Raw genomic sequence first — 19,881 nt, forward strand, 5'->3', positions numbered from 1 at the left:
CCTCCCTTCCGGCTTGGGGAAGCACAGGGTCTGGCGTTTCCGGGTGTACCGCGTGGGTCTCCTCTTCTTACGAGTTGGCGGAATGGCGGCGTTCGATGGCCCGGCAAAGCCGCTCCTGTCCCTAAACCCGCAGGAAGATGCCAAATTTAAAAAGGAGGTGGCTCAGGTTCGTCGGCGTGCGACCAAGGTGAGCGGCCGGCGCGAACCCGACCGCGAGGGGAGGTCGCGGACCGGGTCTGGGGGTCCCGCCCGCGCGCCTCGGCCTCACCAAGCCTGTGCTTCCTCCGGCGTCACCCAGCTCGGACCCCGACCTTAAGAGCTTGCGGGCCGAGGTTTCCTCGGGAGGACCGAGAAGTGACGGCTTTGGGCCGCGCGGGCCTTAGGGTCCTTATGGAGGTAAGGTAAGGAGTGGGTATCGCGGGGATACTCGAAGAAAGGAGAGCCAGCTGTTGGGTCGGCCCTCGTCCCGCGGATAGCTCCAGTCCTACTTCGGCTGGGCCCCCAAACTGGGGAGGTTTGTTTGCCTGGTTAGTGGTTTTGGAATTCGTAAAAGACAGTATTACCCAAGTTCTATTTGCTGTTTGGGGCCCTGATATCAAGTTCAGTAATATTTGCCCAAGATTTTATCACAAAATGTACATGGGAAAGCTTAAAAGTCTGTATTACCGAAGGCAGGGGTTCGAGGGCAGAGATACTAAAAGGTTAGTAGGCTTCGTGAAGGTTTACTGACGTCTTAAAATTGTTTCTTTATTGGGTGCGAGTAAACGGTGATCTGCAAACAATATTGAAGGGTATGTTTGTTAGAGTTCTTAGACCAGAAGATTTTAATCTGTTAATTCAGCGTGTAGTTACTGAGTATGAAGCTGAAAAGACAGGCTACTGCTTGGCGGTTGTCTCGTGTGGACACCCTTTTTTTTTTTTTCATTGAAGTATAGTTGATTTACAGTGTTGTGTTAATCTCTCCTGGGGTGTTGAATATAGTTCCTGTGCTATACAGTAGGACCTTATTGTGTATGCATTTTCTATATAATAGTTTGCATCTGCTAACCCCAAACTCCCACTCCCCCTCCCCCACCCCGCTCCCCTCTTGGCAACCATAAGTCTCTTCATTATATCTAAACAGCTAATTCGTTTCTGTTGTGGTAAGTGGAAATACAGGGTAGGTTCTTGATCTCTTGTCTTAATCTAAGAGCAGAGTTTCACAAGTTTTGTTGCAGTGTGATTTTTTTTTAATTAAAAAAAAGACATATATATATATGTTTCCCTGGTCTTTATGTTTTCAGCAACAGGAGAAACGAAAATCTACTCCTGGAGTAATCTATGTGGGCCACTTGCCACCGTCCCTTTATGAAACCCAGATCCGAGCATATTTTTCCCAATTTGGCACTGTTACAAGATTCAGACTGTCCAGGAGTAAAAAGGTAAGGTTTTTGATTTGAATTAGATTGTTTTATTTTCCAAAAGCATATCATCCTTGACAGGTTTTGGAGCGTGTTTGCATGTTATTGCTTATCACACACTACATTCCAGAAAAGGATTGGATAAGGTCTAGAACCTGAAGCAGACGGAGAACAAAATTAGTATTCCTGTGAATGTGTATTTTACTTTTTTTTTTTTTTTAAGGTAATTGCCTCAAGTCCTCAAATTAAATTGGCAGTCCTAGTGAGTTCTTTTTATCCTGTAACTACTAAGCCAGGGGTTCATGAACTTAAGTGTGAGGCTGGACTCTATACCTTGTTGGTTGTATGACTTTGGGCAAATTCTATAACCTGCATGCTTGTTTTCTGATTTGTAAAATATGAGCAAAATTGCACCAGCCTCTCCGGAGTATTGAATCAAAGCTTAAATGAGGTAATGAGTATAAGATTCTTAGAACAATGCCTGATACACAAAGTACTGTAAAAATGTCCGTGTATCATATCTACCTCCTAATAAAGATTTGTGTGGTTTCTTTCAGTAATAGGGTGTGGCCAACTTTATTTTTTTCCTACATACTCATACTTCTATTGGTTGTAACCACAGAATTCTTGTTATTGGAATCTCTTTTTTTCTTCATACAGTTTGTTCACATTTTACCACTTAAGTTACAACAGAACAGAGTTAACTATTTTTTGTCCCTGCTCTGTTGTCACTGCCTGAGTATGCTGCAGTTTGTTTATCCATTCTCTTGTTGAACGTTAGCTTTTTTCCAGTCTTGTCGATGAAACTGCTGGGAACATTCTTTGTGCAGGTATAGGTGACTTTCTCTTGAATAGTATTTTTCAGACCTTGAATCCATAATAAGAAGTAAGTTTTACAGCACAAGCCAGCACACATGGACCTGTACATAAACATTAACTGAAATAAAACTCTAGGAAGATGATACTTAACTTTCCCATTCAGTTTATTTAAAAATACATTTCTGACATAATAAATTGATTCTGCTGCCCTTTAAAAGGGTAGCTTTTAAACTTTTCAAACTCTGAGTGTGAAAAATAGCACTTTATAGCATATCCTCTGGATGAGTATAGAATGATCTGCCTCATTTTTAATGAGATTCAGTCAGTTCAGTCGCGTCCAACTCTTTGTGACCCCTTGAATCACATCACGCCAGGCCTCCCCGTCCATCACCAACTCCTGGAGTCCACCCAAACCCATATCCATTGAGTCGGTGATGCCATCCAACCATCTCATCCTCTGTCATCCCCTTCTCCTCCTGCCCTCAATCTTTCCCAGCATCAGGGCCTTTTCCAGTGAGTCAGCTCTTCACATCAGGTGGCCAAAGTATTGGAGTTTCAGCTTCAATATCAGTCCTTCCAATGAATATTCAGGACTGATTTCCTTTCGGATGGACTGGTTGGATCTCCTTGCAGTCCAAGGGACTCTCAAGAGTCTTCTCCAACACCACAGTTCAAAAGCATCAATTCTTCAGCAGTCAGATTTCTTCACAGTCCAACTCTCACGCCCATATATGACCACTGGAAAAAACATAGCCTTGACTAGACGGACCTTTGTTGGCAAAGTAATGTCTCTGCTTTTCAATATGCTATCTAGGTTGGTCATAACTTTTCTTCCAAGGAGTAAGCGTCTTTTAATTTCATGGCTGCAATCACCATCTGCAGTGATTTTGGAGCCCCAAAAAGAAAGTCTGACACTGTTTCTACTGTTTCCCCATCTATTTCCCATTAAGTGATGGGACCAGATGCCATGATCTTCGTTTTCTGAATGTTGAGCTTTAAGCCAACTTTTTCACTCTCCTCTTTCACTTTCATCAAGAGGCTTTTTAGTTCCTCTTCACTTTCTGCCATAAGGGTGGTGTCATCTGCATATCTGAGGTTACTGATATTTCTCCTGGCAGTCTTGATTCCAGCTTGTGCTTCTTCCAGCTCAGCGTTCCTCATGATGTACTCTGCATATAAGTTAAATAAGCAGGGTGACAATATACAGCCTTGACGTACTCCTTTTCCTATTTGGAACCAGTCTGTTGTTCCATGTCCTGTTCTAACTGTTGCTTCCTGACCTGCATTCAGGTTTCTCAAGAGGCAGGTCAGGTGGTCTGGTATCCCCATCTCTTTCAGAATTTTCCACAGTTCATTGTGATCCACACAGTCAAAGGCTTTGGCATAGTCAATAAAGCAGAAATAGATGTTTTTCTGGAACTCTCTTGCTTTTTCCATGATCCAGTGGATATTGGCAATTTGATCTCTGGTTCCTCTGCCTTTTCTAAAACCAGCTTGAACATCAGGAAGTTCATGGTTCACGTATTGCTGAAGCCTGGCTTGGAGAATTTTAAGCATTACTTTACTAGCCTGTGAGATGAGTGCAGTAGTGAGATTGAGTATCATTATTTGTTTATCAGCCTTTGGTGTTCTGTGAAACGCTTATTTATGTTTTTGTCCTTATTGTTGTCTTTTTCAAAGACTTTTTTTTTTTTGGTTTATTATATCTTTGTTTTTTACTAAGGTCAACTTTCTGTTTTATTATTATTATTTTTTAAAATATAAATTTATTTTAATTGGAGGTTAATTACTTCACAGTCCTGTATTGGTTCTGCCATACATCAACAAGAATCCGCCTCAGACTTTTTTCTGCCTTTTGTGGGTTGTTATTTTGTAAGTGTTTTTCCATAATGAAGTGCAGTTGTGTTCACCAGCTTTGCGTTTTGAAAATGTTGTCAGGGAAGTAGAAAGGAAAGTGTAATGAACATCCTCCCCTGAATTCACTCATTGTTAATATCCTGACACATTAGCTTCATCTGTTGTCATATCTATAAAAACGTACATACCTTTTTGGGTTTTTTAACCCTTTGAATAAAGTGACAGTTGTAATACTTTAATATAAATACATCATCATAAATCTAAGAATAAGGACATAATACTGCTACATAATTACAGTATGATAATCTCATTTACTACTCCTCTTCAAATATCCCCAATAGTCCCTGCCATTCTGGGATCCAGTTAGGGTTTATGCATTGCACCTGATCGTTTAGCTCTTCACCATATGTAGAAGAGTCTCTCTATCCCTGTTTTGCTTGTTTGGTTTTTCTTGACATTGGCTCTTTTAAAGAGTTGAGGCCGGTTGTCTTAGAAAGTCTGCTCCTTGATGCGGTGCACTGAAATGTAACATTTCCAGCTTTGTTGCATATTATAAAGCTACCCACCCCAGTTTTGACTATCTGCTTGGTATTTCTAACTTTCTTGGATTACTAGGTCAAGGTTTTGGCTTTTGAGTGTTTGGTTTTGGGGACACTTGACATGTATTTTCACATCAGATTTCAAAAGATATAGTGTCTTACACCCCACCATCCTTTGCCTCCTGAGTGAGAGTTGGGATGGTAGGAGGATTGTCAGACATTTAAAGTTTTACCAGAATCATCCTGTTGCAGGCTGTGTCCTGATTGTTAGTCACTAGCACAGCTAGGAGTCAGCCTCCTGGCTCCCAACTCCTGTTAAGCCACACAGCCTGTGAATGGTTTCTTATTTCCAGGATCACATGACCAGTTTTGAGCCATATCCGAAAATAATTTGTTTAATGCAAGATTGTAAAGTTTTCCTAGTTGTTGTCACTAAGAATTGGAACTGTGGAGGAGGAAAAGTTATTTTTCTACTGCCCTAGGCTGAGACCCTATAAATTGGACTGAAAAACTGAGAGATTAAAAAGACTAAAATGTATGCTTACTCATGGGAATGCTCAAAGGGTTGTTAGAACTTTGACTTTGAGGAGTGACAAGATGAGGGAACAGTGCTTTGAGTTTATATGGTTGCCAGTTGTGGGGAGGCAGATATGCAGGAGGCTAACTCTAAAGTCCAAATGCCCGGGTTTGGATGTCGGTGATAAAATCTGCTTAGTAAAGTTTGTTGTGTGGATTCCTCTAACATCTTTCTGATAGAAGGGAGAGGACACCTTTCTAAATTTGTGTCCTGTTTTTAGGTAAATAAGGGGAGGGCAGAGTTTCTTGCTCTATTTCTCAGTACCTTCAGCTCAGAATAATTATTTGCCAAAGGAGCAGATGTGGGGTAGGCATACCCTGCCACCCTAAAATAACATGTATTAATACTTGACAAAAGTGTGGAGCACTTGCATGTTATTTTGTGTTTTCATGGCAACTCTGTGAGAGTGTTTATTTTATCCTCATTTTCTAGAAGGAAAAACTGAGGCTTAAACATTGCTTATCTGAGTGTCAGAGCTCAGATCCAAACCTGAGCATTTGGATTTTAGAACTCTTGTTAGCAAGCTCATTTTGTTATGGTGTGGAGGCCAGAACCCAGCATGTGTGTCTCTGAGAGAGTGGCCCCTGGTCCTGTGCCCTCAGATGTGGAGATGATTGGTCGTTGTTAAACATGACAGTGAATGAGATGTTTTATTGATGGGCTGAGAGACACTGGCTTAATTTCTTTTCATTTTTTTTTGTATAAATGGGAATTACATTACCTGTATTTTTTGTGACGCATTTATTCCATCTCCCAAGTAGATGGATAATATGAGATCAATGAGTAAAGGACTATGGGACCTACCAGATTCCTTTATATTGGCTGTTGCTGCTGAATAAATTCCAACTGTAATCATTTATCATATGTAATCAAAATCCCAGGAAATCTTCAAAACCAGTGGCAAATTTAGACTATTTTGGATCTTTTCTTTCCCTGTAACAGTCTGCACACTATGTGATTTGAAGTTGAAAATTAAAGGTGCCTTAATGTTATTCCTTAATGCTGTTCCTACTGGGAATTCCCTGGTAGCTCAGTCGGTATCTGCCTGCAGTGCAGGACACCCAGGTTCAATCCCTGGATTGGGAAGATCCCCTGAAGAAGGAAATGGCAACCCACTCTAGCATTCTTGGCTGGAAAATCCCATGAACAGAGGAGCCTGGCAGGCTACAGTCCATGGTGTGGCAGGAGTCAGACACAGCTAATGTACATTATTTAATGACATTTTAGGAGTTTGATGGCACATTAGAATGTAATTGTTCTGCTTTTTGTGGTGGATTTGTCATTGCAGACTGGAAATAGCAAAGGCTACGGCTTTGTGGAGTTTGAATCTGAAGATGTTGCCAAAATAGCTGCTGAAACAATGAACAACTACCTTTTTGGTGAAAGACTCTTGAAGTGTAAGTACCCAGTTCTTAGCCTGTGGGATCTCAGGGATGCTCCTGCTGACAACGGCTGTGGTGGGGGGTTGCTTAGCTGTTCGGACGTCCCACCTCGTCCCTGGGATGAGTCTCCTAAGCAGTGGTGCAACAATTTAAGTACATTTTCAAGATAGATTTGAACTGGAATTTTAAGATTTCCAGAATGAGAGCTGTTTTCTGCTGAGACGGAGTTGGAACAGTTTCCTTGAGGAGTAAATAGGAAGGGCTTCCTGGTGGGGTATGGGAGGCTTCCCTGAGGAAGAGTCATTAAAGTTGGAACCTGAAGGTTAAATAACCGCCAGGTGAAGGGGTGGAACTGAGAATTTGGTGGGGGAGCAGCAAACGCCAAGCCAGTGACAAACGTAATTGCCTGCAAGGAGCATAGCGAGAGATGAGGGAGGAGAAATAGACGAGTGAGGTCAGGTTACCAGAAGCCATGTAAAGCAGTTTAGAATACATGCCGAGGACAGCGGAAACCACTAATGGTCCTGGACAGGATGATGTTCAGGGTGAGGAGTCACATGTCAGCCAGTCTTCGTGGCCTTGGCTGCAGCTCGTCTGCAGAGAAACCATCGGAAGGGCAAGGGTGACAGTAGCAGACGCTCATCCTGCAGGAGGTGGGGCTCCCACCTACCCGCCTCCCCAGAGCAGCCCATCCGGAGCCAGCACCCAGGTCACACCTCTTCATCTTCGTTCCTATTGCTGTGAGAGGGGTCAGGAGCCCCCTGAGATCCTAGGTGTTATTTGCACATGAAAAATGTGGCTCTTGCCAGGACGAAGTGGGTGGTTGGGTGACCACATGTATGAGATCCCTGCTGTGCTCCACCTGACTTCTGAAGGATGGCACAAACAGTTCCGAACTCTGATATGAGGTGTTAGCCACATCCCCACCTTTTTTTTTTTTCAGGGGAGTAGTTTGTCTTGGAGGTGATCCTGGGGAAATACTGGTAAGGAGTGGAGATTTGACAGGGAGGAAGGAAGTCAGTAAAGGGTATGTTAGCAAGCAGGTTATTTAGGCATTTGGGCTCCTTCCTGCTGGCCACCTTGGGAAACAGAATTATCCCAGCTGACAAGCACAGAAACTGGGATATTTGTGTACCATATATCACTGGTGGAGGGTAGATCCTAGGGATTTTGGCTTCCCTGCATAAGGGGCCCAATATGCATCCCTAAGCAGAGAGATACAGATAAGCAGTGAGCTGCCTTAGTCCTGGGCAGGTGCCTGGAGGATATGAGCTGGAGGGTAAGAGCTTCTGCTGTCGTGAGTCACGCAGTCTAAGAGTGGGAGTCCTTTTAGCTTTGGGAACCCTAAGACTTAATTTCCACACTCTCCTCTGTGCACTCGTCTTGTTCACTCGTGTATCTCTAGTCCTGGAGTCGTTGTTGGCACACAGTGACTGAGTGGTAGATAATTGTGGGCTGTCTGACTTGCCCTTGGGGACCTGCTTTATTCTTTCAGGCTGCTCCATGTAAGTGGGGGACACATCAATTTGATTATGCTACAAGTGACACAAGGTGACACAGGACAGTCTGAAGTTCTCATTAAAAGCCTTTCCCTCCTACTCGGTTGAGAACTTTCTTTTTCTTTTTTTAATTGTAGGCCATGTTATACCACCTGAAAAGGTACATGAAGAACTTTTTAGAGAGTGGCATATGCCATTTAAAAGGCCATCATATCCAGCAGTGAAACGGTACAATCAGGATCGGTCACTTGTTCAAAAGCTACGGATGGAGGAGCGGTTTAAAAAGAAGGAAAAATTACTCAGAAAGAGATTGGCTAAAAAGGGGATTGATTATGATTTCCCTTCATTGGTGAGTATACTTTTGTATAAAATGTCTAACCCAGTATCTCCCCCTACTAGGTTTTGACTGGTTTTTTGAAACTGCAGTCATTGTAGGCTTGTCTTTGTAGGTTTGTCAAGCTGTCCTAGTATTTCTGTTACACTACACGGGGAGAAAATCCTGAAAGGGATTAAACCAATTTGCAACACGTACCTGATTTAGCAGTTTAGATGATTGAATCAGTGAAACCTTACTTGACCGAAAACCATAATGCTTATAGATTACTAATAAAGGTGTCATTGCCAGGATTAAATGTTTGGTTTATTGTATGTTACCAGTAAATACCAAGACTGTAAAGTGACCATCCTTTTTATGCCATTTTAGTTAAAATTTTGTTTCATGGTCCTTTTAAATTGGAAATAGTCCTAAAAGTCTATGTCAGAATTAACTAATAAGTATATGTATAATAATCTAATGGTAAGTTTTAAAATAAACATAAGTGAGACAGCTAGTTTTACAGCTTCTTTTTCTATTACTTCTTTATGCTTGTTTAGGTTAAGGTATTACATAAAAATGAGGAAAATGCTTCAAACACTGGTCCTCGAAATTCCAGAAAGCACCAGGTAAAACTTTCGCTTATCATATTACCTACTTGATATTAGAGAAAGAGAAATGGGGAAGTCCATCCAGGACTACTGTGTCTAGTCAACACGCAGATTGACGTAGTCTCTTAAAATTTATTGAAGGCTTTACGTAAGAAGAAGAAAGCCGCTTCAGTCACTCCTAAGACTCCTGAGAAGGCGGTGGATAGCCAGGTAAGATTGTCTTCAGTATTCTGGGGATCCGGTATTACAGTTTAAAGGAGGACAGGCAGTTGCTGCTACTGTCACTTTGCTTGCTCAGTCTTGTGACGAAGTGTGATAAGCACCTAAGTGCTTGATCGTGTGCAGCTGTCTCATCAAATGATGGAAACAGGCCTAAAATAATACGCATAACTTACCAAAAAATAGAGGAGAGCTAGTGGGAGAGGGTCATTCCTAATATCTTCCCACATTTATATGTTATAATCTTTCACTTGAACCCAGGGTCCCACACCAGTTTGTACACCAACATTTTTGGAGAAACGAAAATCTGAAGTGGCTAAAATGAATGATGATGATAAAGACAATGAAATAGTTTTCAAACATCCCGTATCTGGTGTAAAAGAAGAAACACAGGAGACTCAACCACCTGCAAGTTCAAAGAAAAAAAGACGAAGAAAACACAATCAGTGATTTTTTTTTTTTATGTATTGTGTATAGTTCTTCTGAAAAGATGATTTTATTATGAAGACTAATTCTGTATATTTAACTAGATATAGTGGAATGCAACCAGTAACAAGATAGTTGGGAAAAAACTGTCAATTCAAGTCACTGAGGAAAGCAGTCAGTGATTCTGGCTTCCCTGCCCTTGCTGAGATACAGAGGTGCACACCAGTTTACAGCAGCCAGGCTTCCACTGCCTCTTGTCCTGTCTCTAGTTTTCTTAGCGGTTTTCACAGCTGCTTTTAGTTACTCTGCCTGGAGAGAAGATCACTATTAACTGCTGATTTAAGCACTAAACTGTAACTTTGTTGTTAACCATCAAATAAAGAAAATCTTGCTTGACCATCAAAATAGTTCTCTGTTAGACCAAGCACATTTAACCCATTAAATGGCTGAAACTAGAAGTTGGATTCTATGGGGAATGAGAAGGAGGTGTCAGTACTAATAGAGATTCATTTATGTATATACAATCATTTTTACCAATGTTAAATTAGTTTGTGGTGGGCTGGCATGTATTAATTAATAACTACCATCTTCTATCAGTATCATCAATCAGGAATTTGGTTTCAAGATTCATGTAGTGACCACCAGATAAACTTTTTCTGGTTTTTTTGTATGCAAGGGGAACTTGGATATCCTGAAATAAAAAATTGTTGGGTTTTGCTTTTTGAAGTGAAGTAAGAGTCTCTTGAGTCGTATCCGACTCTTTGCGACCCCAACGACTAATACAGTACAGTCCATGGAATTCTCCAGGACAGAATACTGGAGCAGGTGGCCTTTCCCTTCTCCAGGAGATCTTCCCAACCCAGGGATCGAACCCAGGTCTCCTGCATTGCAGGTGGATTCATTACCAGCTGAGCCACAAGGGATCAGCTAATTCAGTTTCGTTAAAAGGATTCATTACCACCAAACATTTTTTCATATAATATTTGTTTAATATAATGATGATAATACTGACCTAGGTGAATCAGTTTTAATACACAGAGCATAGGGACTTTCCTGGTGGTCCAGTGGTTAAGAATTTGCCAGTCAGTGCAAGGGACACAGGTTCATCCCTGGTCCCCAAGATTCTACATGCCACAGAGCAACTAAACCTGCGCCCCTAGAGCCCATTGTCCGCAACAAGAGAAGCCACTGCAGTGAGAAGCCTGTGCCCTGCAACCTGAGACCAGCCCCTGCTCACTGCAAGGAGAGAAAGCCCACAGAGACCAACAAAGCCACAGTGCACCCAAAACCATACCAAGAACATCTTAGCTCTAGATTAGTCCCTATACAGACTATGTTCATTTTGTTTAATTAAATTGAATGAGTAACAGAACTGCCTACCTCTTTGAACCATGTCTGAATTTGTGGATGTAGAAATCCATCTGGTTTCCGTTTCTGGGAAAGCACCAGATAAGCTTATCAATGCAGCCTGACATTTTTATTATTTCCGTTTCCTGACCTACTGCCCAGACACTCCTCTTCCAGCATGGTACTGATCATCATCACTTGATGTGTGAGGAGTTTTTTGATGTACCCTGGAGCTGAATGGGGAGAGTGATTTTTAGCATATATCATGGCAGAGAGTTGAAGTTAACATTTTCCTGGGGACCATATTAGGAGCATTTGTCAAAGTAGTGTGGGGTTGATCCTCAGATTTTGTAGGGAGAAAATCAAGAATCTGGAAGTTATAACCGTGGCTGATGGATCATGAGTCTCTCACTGCAATACGGCAAAAGCTGTTCAAAGACTGACACAGGTAGGCACAGCAGGGCTTCTGTCCCCTGTGCAGTGATGCCCGTGGCTGCTCTCAGCCCACAAGTGTGATGAGTGTATACAAGTAATTTGATGCTTTTGAACTGTGGTGCTGGAGAAGACTCTTGCGAGTCCCTTGGACTGCAAGGAGATCCAACCAGTCCATCCTAAAGAAGACCAGTCCTGGGTGTTATTGGAAGGACTGATGCTGAGGCTGGAACGCCAGTACTTTGGCCACCTCTTGAGAAGAGTTCATTCATTGGAAAAGACTCATGCTGGGAGGGATTGGAGGCAGGAGGAGAAGGGGACGACAGAGGATGAGATGGCTGGATGGCATCACTGACTCAATGGATGTGAGTCTGAGTGAACTCCGGGAGTTGGTGATGGACAGGGAGGCCTGGCGTGCTGCGATTCATGGGGTCGCAAAGAGTCGGACACGGCTGAGCAACTGAACTGAACTGAACTGATAGGCAGAAAAAATCACAAGGCCCAAACCTAACTACATCATGGGTCAGCCTGTGGCCCTCAAAGCGACCAGTTATCCTGCTGCCCAATCCAACCCACTGCAGAGTTTTGTTTTACATTTTTAAATAGTTGAAAAAAATTGAGAAGTGAGTTTCAGGAAGTTCCCTGGTAGGGATCCTGCAAGCTGCCCATGCAGCTAAAAAAAACATAGTTAAGGGTGAGGATAGAGAATTTAGGAGTTTGGGATTAACATACACACTACTGTATATGAAACAGATAACAAGAACCTGTTGTATAGCACAGGAAGCTGGACTCAATATCTTGTAATAACCCATAATGGAAAATAATCTGAAAATAAATACACATATAAACTGAATCACTTTGCTGTACACCTGAAACTAACTTTATAACTTCAGTTTTTTTTAAGAGGAGAAGCTATAGCCTGGGTGCAAATATTTGCAAAGGACTTTTTATCCAGAATGGACCTCTGAAAAACAAGCAGCCTGAATTGTCTTATGGAACCAAATTTCTGCCTTCTGATAATAAAATTAAAAGTAATACAAGCTGTTTCCTCTTTTCAGCTCTGTGGCATCTTATTTCCCCGACCAGGGGTTGGACTCGGCTGCTGCAGTGAAAGTGCTGAGTCCTAACTTAACTGGACCTCCAGGGAATTCCTCAGACTATTTTCAATACTTGTATTTCCATTAAGGACTCATGCATGGTAGATGTGTGATGATAATGAACATTTATTAAATCCTTGCATGTGTATTAGCTCATTTAATCAGGACAACCTATGAAGTTAGACACTTCTGTTCCTGTCTGAATGATGAGGAGACTGAAGCCCAGAGAGCTTAAAGAACTTGCCCAGAAATAGCATATGGTGAGCCAATTCAGTTGACTTTTGACGTCCTTCCAACAAGATCGGCATGAAAGCTAGATTGTTAGTGACAGTGGAAAAAAGGAAAGACGCAAAAGCCTTGTGCTGACATGAGCTGGTGACTCTGGAACGGAGGCAGAAGTGGGGCACTGGGGCAGGCGTGGGAGGAGCCGAGAAGTTCCATTCTTCGGAGCTCAGTTTTGAAGTAGCTGTCAGCAGCCTAACACTAGATGGCAGTAGATCCCAGGCACTTTAGATCTACAATCCTCTCCATTTAAGGGGCTAGCAAAATACAGAATTATTAAAGGGGTTTATACCCTAATTATTTTTTAAACAAGACTTCCCTGAGAAAAACTATTATTCTAAAAACTATAGAATGGGTTAACAACAAGGTCCTACTGAATAGTACTGGAAACTGTATTCAATATCCTGATAAACCTTAATGGAAATTAATGTTAAAAATACATATGTATAACTGAGTCACTGTTGTATGGATGGAATTAACACAACATTGTAAATCAACTACATTTCAATTTAAAAGAAATGACCTCCCTGAGAAGCATCTTTTTACACCCCTCCCCCCACACAGCACCAATTTCTAGACAACTAAAGATAGAAACTGCCACTATGAAATGACTCTTAAGCAACTGGGTGCTTAGTAACATTCTTTGGGTAATTGGTTATTGTTAAAAACATACTTGCAAAAGGATGTCAGATAACCAGTAATACAACATACTGATGAAATGAACCATGATAGTTTCTAGCTTATGAAATTGCATATAGTTATGAATAAGCATAGCTTAGGGTTATTGGACAATAAATCTGGGAAAATGGTTTTATGATTTGGTGTTCCCCAGTGTGTATTAGAATTTGGTGGCTGTATTTAAAAAGAAAAGTTCATATAAGAGAACTTAGCTTTACTGTTATCATCACTGTAAACACAATCTTTAGCCCATTCTATTCAGAGTACTTCCTATTGTCCACACTCTGTGCTCATTTAGGTTTTTTATTCATGAGGCCCAAATTAAAAGCACAAAATAATCAGATTGGGGCTTTTTTTTTCTTTTTTTCGCACCATGCAGCTTACAGGGTCTTAATTTTTCAAACAGGAATTGAACCCTGTTTTACAGGCCCTTGGCAGTGAAAGCTCAGAGTCTTAACCACTGGACCACCAGGAAATTCCCTGGGACATTTTTCTATTTCAATTAGTGAATCTCAACATGTTGAAATTATTTTCAAGTTCTATCTAGGTGTTATATTTCTGGCCATTTTCCTCTTAGGAACAAAAACAGAAACAAAACATAATTGTTTGGGAAGTCAGGGTTTCAGTTACTGCTCCATTGATCCAGAGAATATTTCACATGCTTATCTACAAATTTCTCCTGACTCAGGAAGCAATCAGTTTTAGAAACAAATTGCTCACCAAGTATCTGGGTGGCCTGGTCTGCCTCTGTGTGTATGCTGACAGAAGGAAATGTGTTCTGTGTTATGGAAGTTACATTTTTGTGCTCATCAGTGGCCAAGTTTAGAATTTCCCATTATGAATAAGCGCTGTCAACCCTACGCTGCCCAGGAAAAGAAGTTCAGACATTCGATACTTGCCAAACATAGTTGCCGCAGCAGATGTGTCCTGAGCGACGCTGCTGGTCTCTGGTGGCTCCATTCACAGGTTCTCCTATGACTTGAGCACCAGAGGGAAGAGCTGTGGCCTTGGCTCAAGAGAAGAAGCACAGCTTTTGCACGAGAAACCAAGGGAACAATCTGAATTGTCTGTCCAAGAGAGAAACTATTCAGATGGTTTTTGGCAGGGATACAGGATCACCACTGATGATTTTTTTCTTCTGAAGGAAGGTGTCAATTTTTCTTCTATTTCTGCTTTAACACTTAGCTAGATGATAAATATTGTGGCTTTTTTCTAATTAGCTTTACAAAAAGACTACCAATGCATGTCTGGTACATTAAAAAATGCAAGCAAGTTGTTTAGTAAATGCAAATTGTAGAAGTGTTTCCTACCTTGCATATTTATACATAGCTACTGCTACTGCTAGCTACTGCTAAGTCACTTCAGCCATGTCCGACTCTGTGCGACCCCATAGACGGCAGCCCACCAGGCTCCCCGTCCCTGGGATTCTCCAGGCAAGAACACTGGAGTGGGTTGCCATTGCCTTCTCAGTTATCTGATTTAATGTTAATGTAGAATCAGCCATATAAAGGCATGTTACTCACCTAGCTCATTATTTAAGGTTTTCTGGTGACTTTTTCGTTTTATTTTTTTCAATTTAAGTTATTGCCTGAATAGGTACTACATGCAAAAGGTACAAAAGTTCGAACTGTTCCGAGTGAAACATCAATCTGTCCCATCCTGTTCAATTGCTCGCTGGGCTCCACCCCACCAGCCATATCCCTCAGCTGGAGAAGTGCTCCTCCCTCGTCCTCTTGGGGTGCTGCCTCCCCAGGAAGCTGCCCAGTTTCTGGAAAAAAGAAGCCTTGTTTGTTTCCTCTTCGTTGTCTGTTCGTTGCTGTTTAGTTGCTAAGTCATTTCTTTGCAACCGCATGGACTGTAGCACTCCAGGCTTCCCTGTCCTTCACCATCTCCCAGAGCTTGCTCAAACTCATGTCCATAGAGTTGGTGATGCCATCCAACCACCTCATCCTCTGTCGCCCCCTTCTCCTGCCCTCAATCTTTCCCAGCATCAGGATCTTTTCCAATGAGTCGACTCTTGGCATCAGGTGACCAATGTACTGGAGCTTCAGCTTCAACAGCCCATCCCAACTACCAGTATTCCTGAGGGTAGGAGCTTTGTCCTAGTAATGGTTACACCCCAGGGATTGAAACAATGCTGGTACATCATATTTGTTTCATTAACTCAATGAGATAGTCCCCACTGTCACAACTAGAGAAAGCCTGCACAAAGCATGAAGACCCAGTGTAGCCCTAAATAATTAAATTTTAAAAAGAGACCAGTGTAGCTGGCACAGAGTTGACAGAAGAGGGCAGTGGGAGGAATGAGGGGGGAGGAAAGTGATGCCAGATGGGGCAGGTCCTCAGAGCACTGGTGAATTTACATTTAGTAGGGGGTTGTGGGGGTGGGGGGCTGTGTGGCACAGCTTGCAGGATCTTAGCTTCCAAGCCAGGGATTGAACCCTGGCCAAGGCAGTAGAAGTGCTGACTCCTAACCACTGGACTTCCAGGGAGTCCCTGGTTGGGTTTACATTTTCAAAGGATCCCTGCTGTACTGAAACAGCCTGAAAAACCACCCAAGAGGAAGTTGATGCCCAGGCCTTCCTTCATCCAGCAGGCATCCATAGTGGGCTGGACCAGGGTGATACAATGAAGGAGGGGAGGGGTGCTCGACGGAGATGGTGTGAAGGTGGACAGAGAGATTGCTGATGTTGACATTGTGTGAAAGGGAAAAAAGGAGTCGAGTTTGACGCCAACTGTTTTGGCCACAGTATCTGGAAGAAAAGAGCTGCACTGACTGAGATGAGGAAACCTGTGAGAAGGTGCTTCAAGGAAGGTCGGGGACCAGCAGCTACATGCCAGGTGGAAGTCAGAGGTGCCCATCAGACTGCCTGGAGATGTTCCTGAACTCAAGTCTGGCTGCTGCTGCTCAAAAATCAATGACTGAGGGAATCCCCTGGGGATCAGTGGTTAGGACTCTGTCCTTTCGCTGCTGAGGACATGGGTTCAATCTCTGGTCAGGAAACTAAGATCCTGAAGCTGTGCAGCCATAAAAAGAATAAATAAATGTTTAAGAGAGAGCCAAATGTAGGTAGAAAGGAAAGTTGCCTTTAATCAGAATGCAGGCAATCTAGAGATGGTGGGCTCAGTGTACCCCATATACCACCTCTGAAGATTTTGCTCTGCCATGAAAGTTGTTTTTTTTTTTTTTTAATGATTTTATTTATTCATTTTTGGCTTTGCTGGGTCTTTGTTGCTATGCAAGATTTTTCTCATTGCAGTGAGCAGGGGCTCCCCTCTAGGTGTGGTTCCAGGGTTTCTCATTCCAGTGGCTTCTCTTGCTGCAGAGCACAGCCTCTGGAACCCACAGGGCTTCAGTAGCTGCAGCTCCCAGGCTCTAGAGCACAGGCTCAGTAATTGTGGTGCATGGGCTCGGTTGCTCCAAGGCACATGGGCTCTTCCTGGAGGATCCAGCCCGTGTCTCCTGCACTGGCAGGCCGATCCTTTACCACTGAGCCAGTAGGGAAGTCTGGCCATGAAAGTTTTTAAAGAGAAAGAGGGAAGTAATCTCAGTGAATCACTGAGATGAGGGGTCAGAGTGGCTGCCACCCTTTACTGTGTACAGGCTGCTGCTAGGACTGCTCCTGATGCTATCTGTTTACACAGTTTATTCCTGAGATTACTGAAGGGGAAGCTGGGGAAGAGATCTGGTCTCTGTTAGTTACTTGTTCTTCATTTCTCTTCTTTGATCTGCGGGAAGAACCAATATGTTAGACAAGGTATTGTGTGATTAAAAGATCTGAAAGGTGTGCTAGGGCCAGAACTGAGTAGATCAAGGGGGCGCCTGGTTTAAGGTTAATAACAAGACAAAGTGGCCTCCTGCAGAAACCTCTTTCCTGCCAAAAGCCACTTACAGAGATGACAGGTACAATTGGACATACAGTCTGATATTCAGTGGAGACCTCTGAGCTGAAGACAGAGATTCAGGTTGCAGTCCTAAGACCTAGTGAGCCCTAGAGGAGGTGGTGAGAGAGCTGGGGCACTCTAGTACATGGAGGTCAGGGTGAGGGGCAGGAGCCAGTCAAAGCAGGAGAATCGAAGTAAGATGGGAGGACAACCAGGACACAGAGGGCCCAGAAGTCAAGTGAAGACCATGCCACTGGACAGGTCAAGGAAGATGAAGCCTAGGATGGACAGCTGGATTCATTAATGTGGCTGCTGCTGGTAAGTCACTTCAGTCGTATCCAACTCTGTGCGACCCCATAGACGGCAGCCCACCAGGCTCCCCCGTCCCTGGGATTCTCCAGGCAAGAACACTGGAGTGGGTTGCCATTTGCTTCTCCAATGCGTGAAAGTGAAAAGTGAAAGCGAAGTCGCTCAGTCGCGTCCCACTCTTCGCGACCCCACGGACTGCAGCCTACCAGGCTCCTCTGTCCATGGGATTTTCCAGGCAAGAGTGCTGGAGTGGGTTGCCATTTCCTTCTCCAATGCGTGAAAGGGAAAAGTGAAAGGGAAGTTGCTCAGTCGCGTCCGACTCTTCACGACCCCACGGACTGCAGCCCACCAGGCTCCACTGTCCACGGGAATTTCCAGGCAAGAGCACTGGAGTGGGGTGCCATTAATGTGGCAGTGACTTGCAAAGGGACGTCTAAGTTCATTTCCAGCCCTGCAGTTTTATGACTGTCTGTCTGGCTTATGCAGTCTTCCCAGATGACTCAAGCAGTAAAGAATACGCCTGTAGTGCAGGAAACACAGGAGACTTGAGTTTGAGCTCTGGATTGAGAAGATTCCCCTGGAGGAGGAAATGGCAACCCACTTCAGTATTCTTGCCTGGAGAATCCCATGGACAGAGAAACCTGGCGGGCTATAGTCCGTGGATCACAGAGTCGGACACAGCTGAGTGACTAACACTTGGTTTATGCAAGTTACTCTGTTTTGAATTAAACAATTAAATAATGAAGAGTCAAATCCTTCTTTCAACACAGTCCCCGCCCTCTCCCCGCTTCTTATAGAACAAGGGCAGGAAGCAAGGAATCCTCTTCCAGCCAATCTCTAACGCCATTACTCCTTCGGACGTAATTCTGCTTAGAGACTCAAGCTTTTAGATTGGAGTCAGGGTACAAACCCACTTTAGCCTAGTTTCAGTGTCTCTATCCTCATTACATGTTTCTTTCCAGAGACGTCCTGAAACTTCTGGAAGTTACGATTTGTCTTCTCATCCATCTTCTGCTCCAATTTAGAAAAATTTGACACCTACGTAAGGATGTTCTTTTTATTTTCCTCCAAATACTTTGGTGCTGCTGCTTGGTCGGAAAAGCATCATTCCTCTAATCAAGAATTACATATTTGAGACATTTAGGGACAAGGCTAAGACAGAGGATCCCATAGGAGGGAACAAGGCAATTAGGACCCAGGCTCACAGAAGACCATAATTTGTTTGTTTGTTTTTTTCATATAAGCAGTGCTTTAATAGCATTGGAGTTTGTATGTTGTTTTATTATATGTTACTTATATGTTGTTTTATTAAGTTTATAAGTTTTTCATTTTCATTCAATTCAAACTATTTTTTTAACTTCCTTTCTGCTTTATTCTTTGACCTGGATTGTTTGAGAGTATGCTATTAAGTTTCCAAATATTTGAGAATTTTCCACATTTTTTTGTTAATTTTTAAATTAATTCCATTGTCTAAAGATAACATACTTTGTATGATTTTAATCATTTTAAATTTATTTAGGCCTGTTTATGACTCATAATATAATATATATATGGGTAGATAGTCTGTGTGCATTTGACAAAAATATCCATTCTGCTGTCAAGAGAATTGTTCCATAATCTCCAACTAGGTCAAGTTAGTTGATAGTATTGCTCAAGCTTTTATATTTACTAATTTCTGTCCAATTATCAATTATCAAAAAAGAGTATTGAATTACTAACTATAATTATGAATTTGAGAAGACCGTAGTTTTGTTGTTGATGATTAGGGAGCCTCTGTCCAATTTCTGGGATAAATGGCATCCAAACTTATGTACCATAAATTCCTCCTCTGTGAGTCTTTAGCCTGCCCCGATCAGGCATCCTTGATCTGTGTGCTTGGTCCCCATGATTTGTACTCTCCCTCAGGGAGATCCAGCTACATGCCCTGAATTTGACTACAGACATGATCACTAATGTATCAGGATTTAATGGGCAGAGTGCTTTATTTCTTAATGCTACATGAGATAAAGGGGTGTCTGACAATACACAGGTGTCTCCACTTCAGTGAACTGTGGTACTAGCTGCACGCAGACCCCTTGCCAGACACGCACGCAGCTGTAGGTACCCTGTCGTGTGCACCACGCTCTCTGATCATCTCCCTCTCTTACCTCCCATCACACTGTTTTTTTTTTTTTCAATTGATATTAGCTACTTGTTATGTTCTTATTTC

General features: G+C 42.7%; 1 protein-coding gene across 1 annotated transcript; it reads left to right on the forward strand.

The window, feature by feature from the left end:
• On the forward strand, positions 1 to 10,373 carry NIFK (nucleolar protein interacting with the FHA domain of MKI67). Its single transcript, XM_005676268.3, has 7 exons — positions 1 to 187; positions 1,284 to 1,421; positions 6,481 to 6,589; positions 8,211 to 8,422; positions 8,947 to 9,015; positions 9,139 to 9,207; positions 9,478 to 10,373. The coding sequence occupies exons 1-7, from the start codon at positions 83 to 85 to the stop codon at positions 9,664 to 9,666; spliced, it is 891 nt and encodes a 296-aa protein (XP_005676325.1). The 5' UTR covers positions 1 to 82; the 3' UTR covers positions 9,667 to 10,373.

The sequence above is a fragment of the Capra hircus genome, chromosome 2, assembly GCF_001704415.2.
Source record: "Capra hircus breed San Clemente chromosome 2, ASM170441v1, whole genome shotgun sequence".
Taxonomy (NCBI): domain Eukaryota; kingdom Metazoa; phylum Chordata; class Mammalia; order Artiodactyla; family Bovidae; genus Capra; species Capra hircus.

Coding starts and splice junctions, on each gene's coding strand:
- NIFK (XM_005676268.3), top strand. CDS start 83: ATGGCGGCGTTCGATGGCCCGGCAAAGCCGCTCCTGTCCCTAAACCCG. Junction 6,590..8,210: donor TGGTGAAAGACTCTTGAAGT/GTAAGTACCCAG, acceptor TTTTAATTGTAG/GCCATGTTATACCACCTGAA. Junction 8,423..8,946: donor ATTATGATTTCCCTTCATTG/GTGAGTATACTT, acceptor ATGCTTGTTTAG/GTTAAGGTATTACATAAAAA.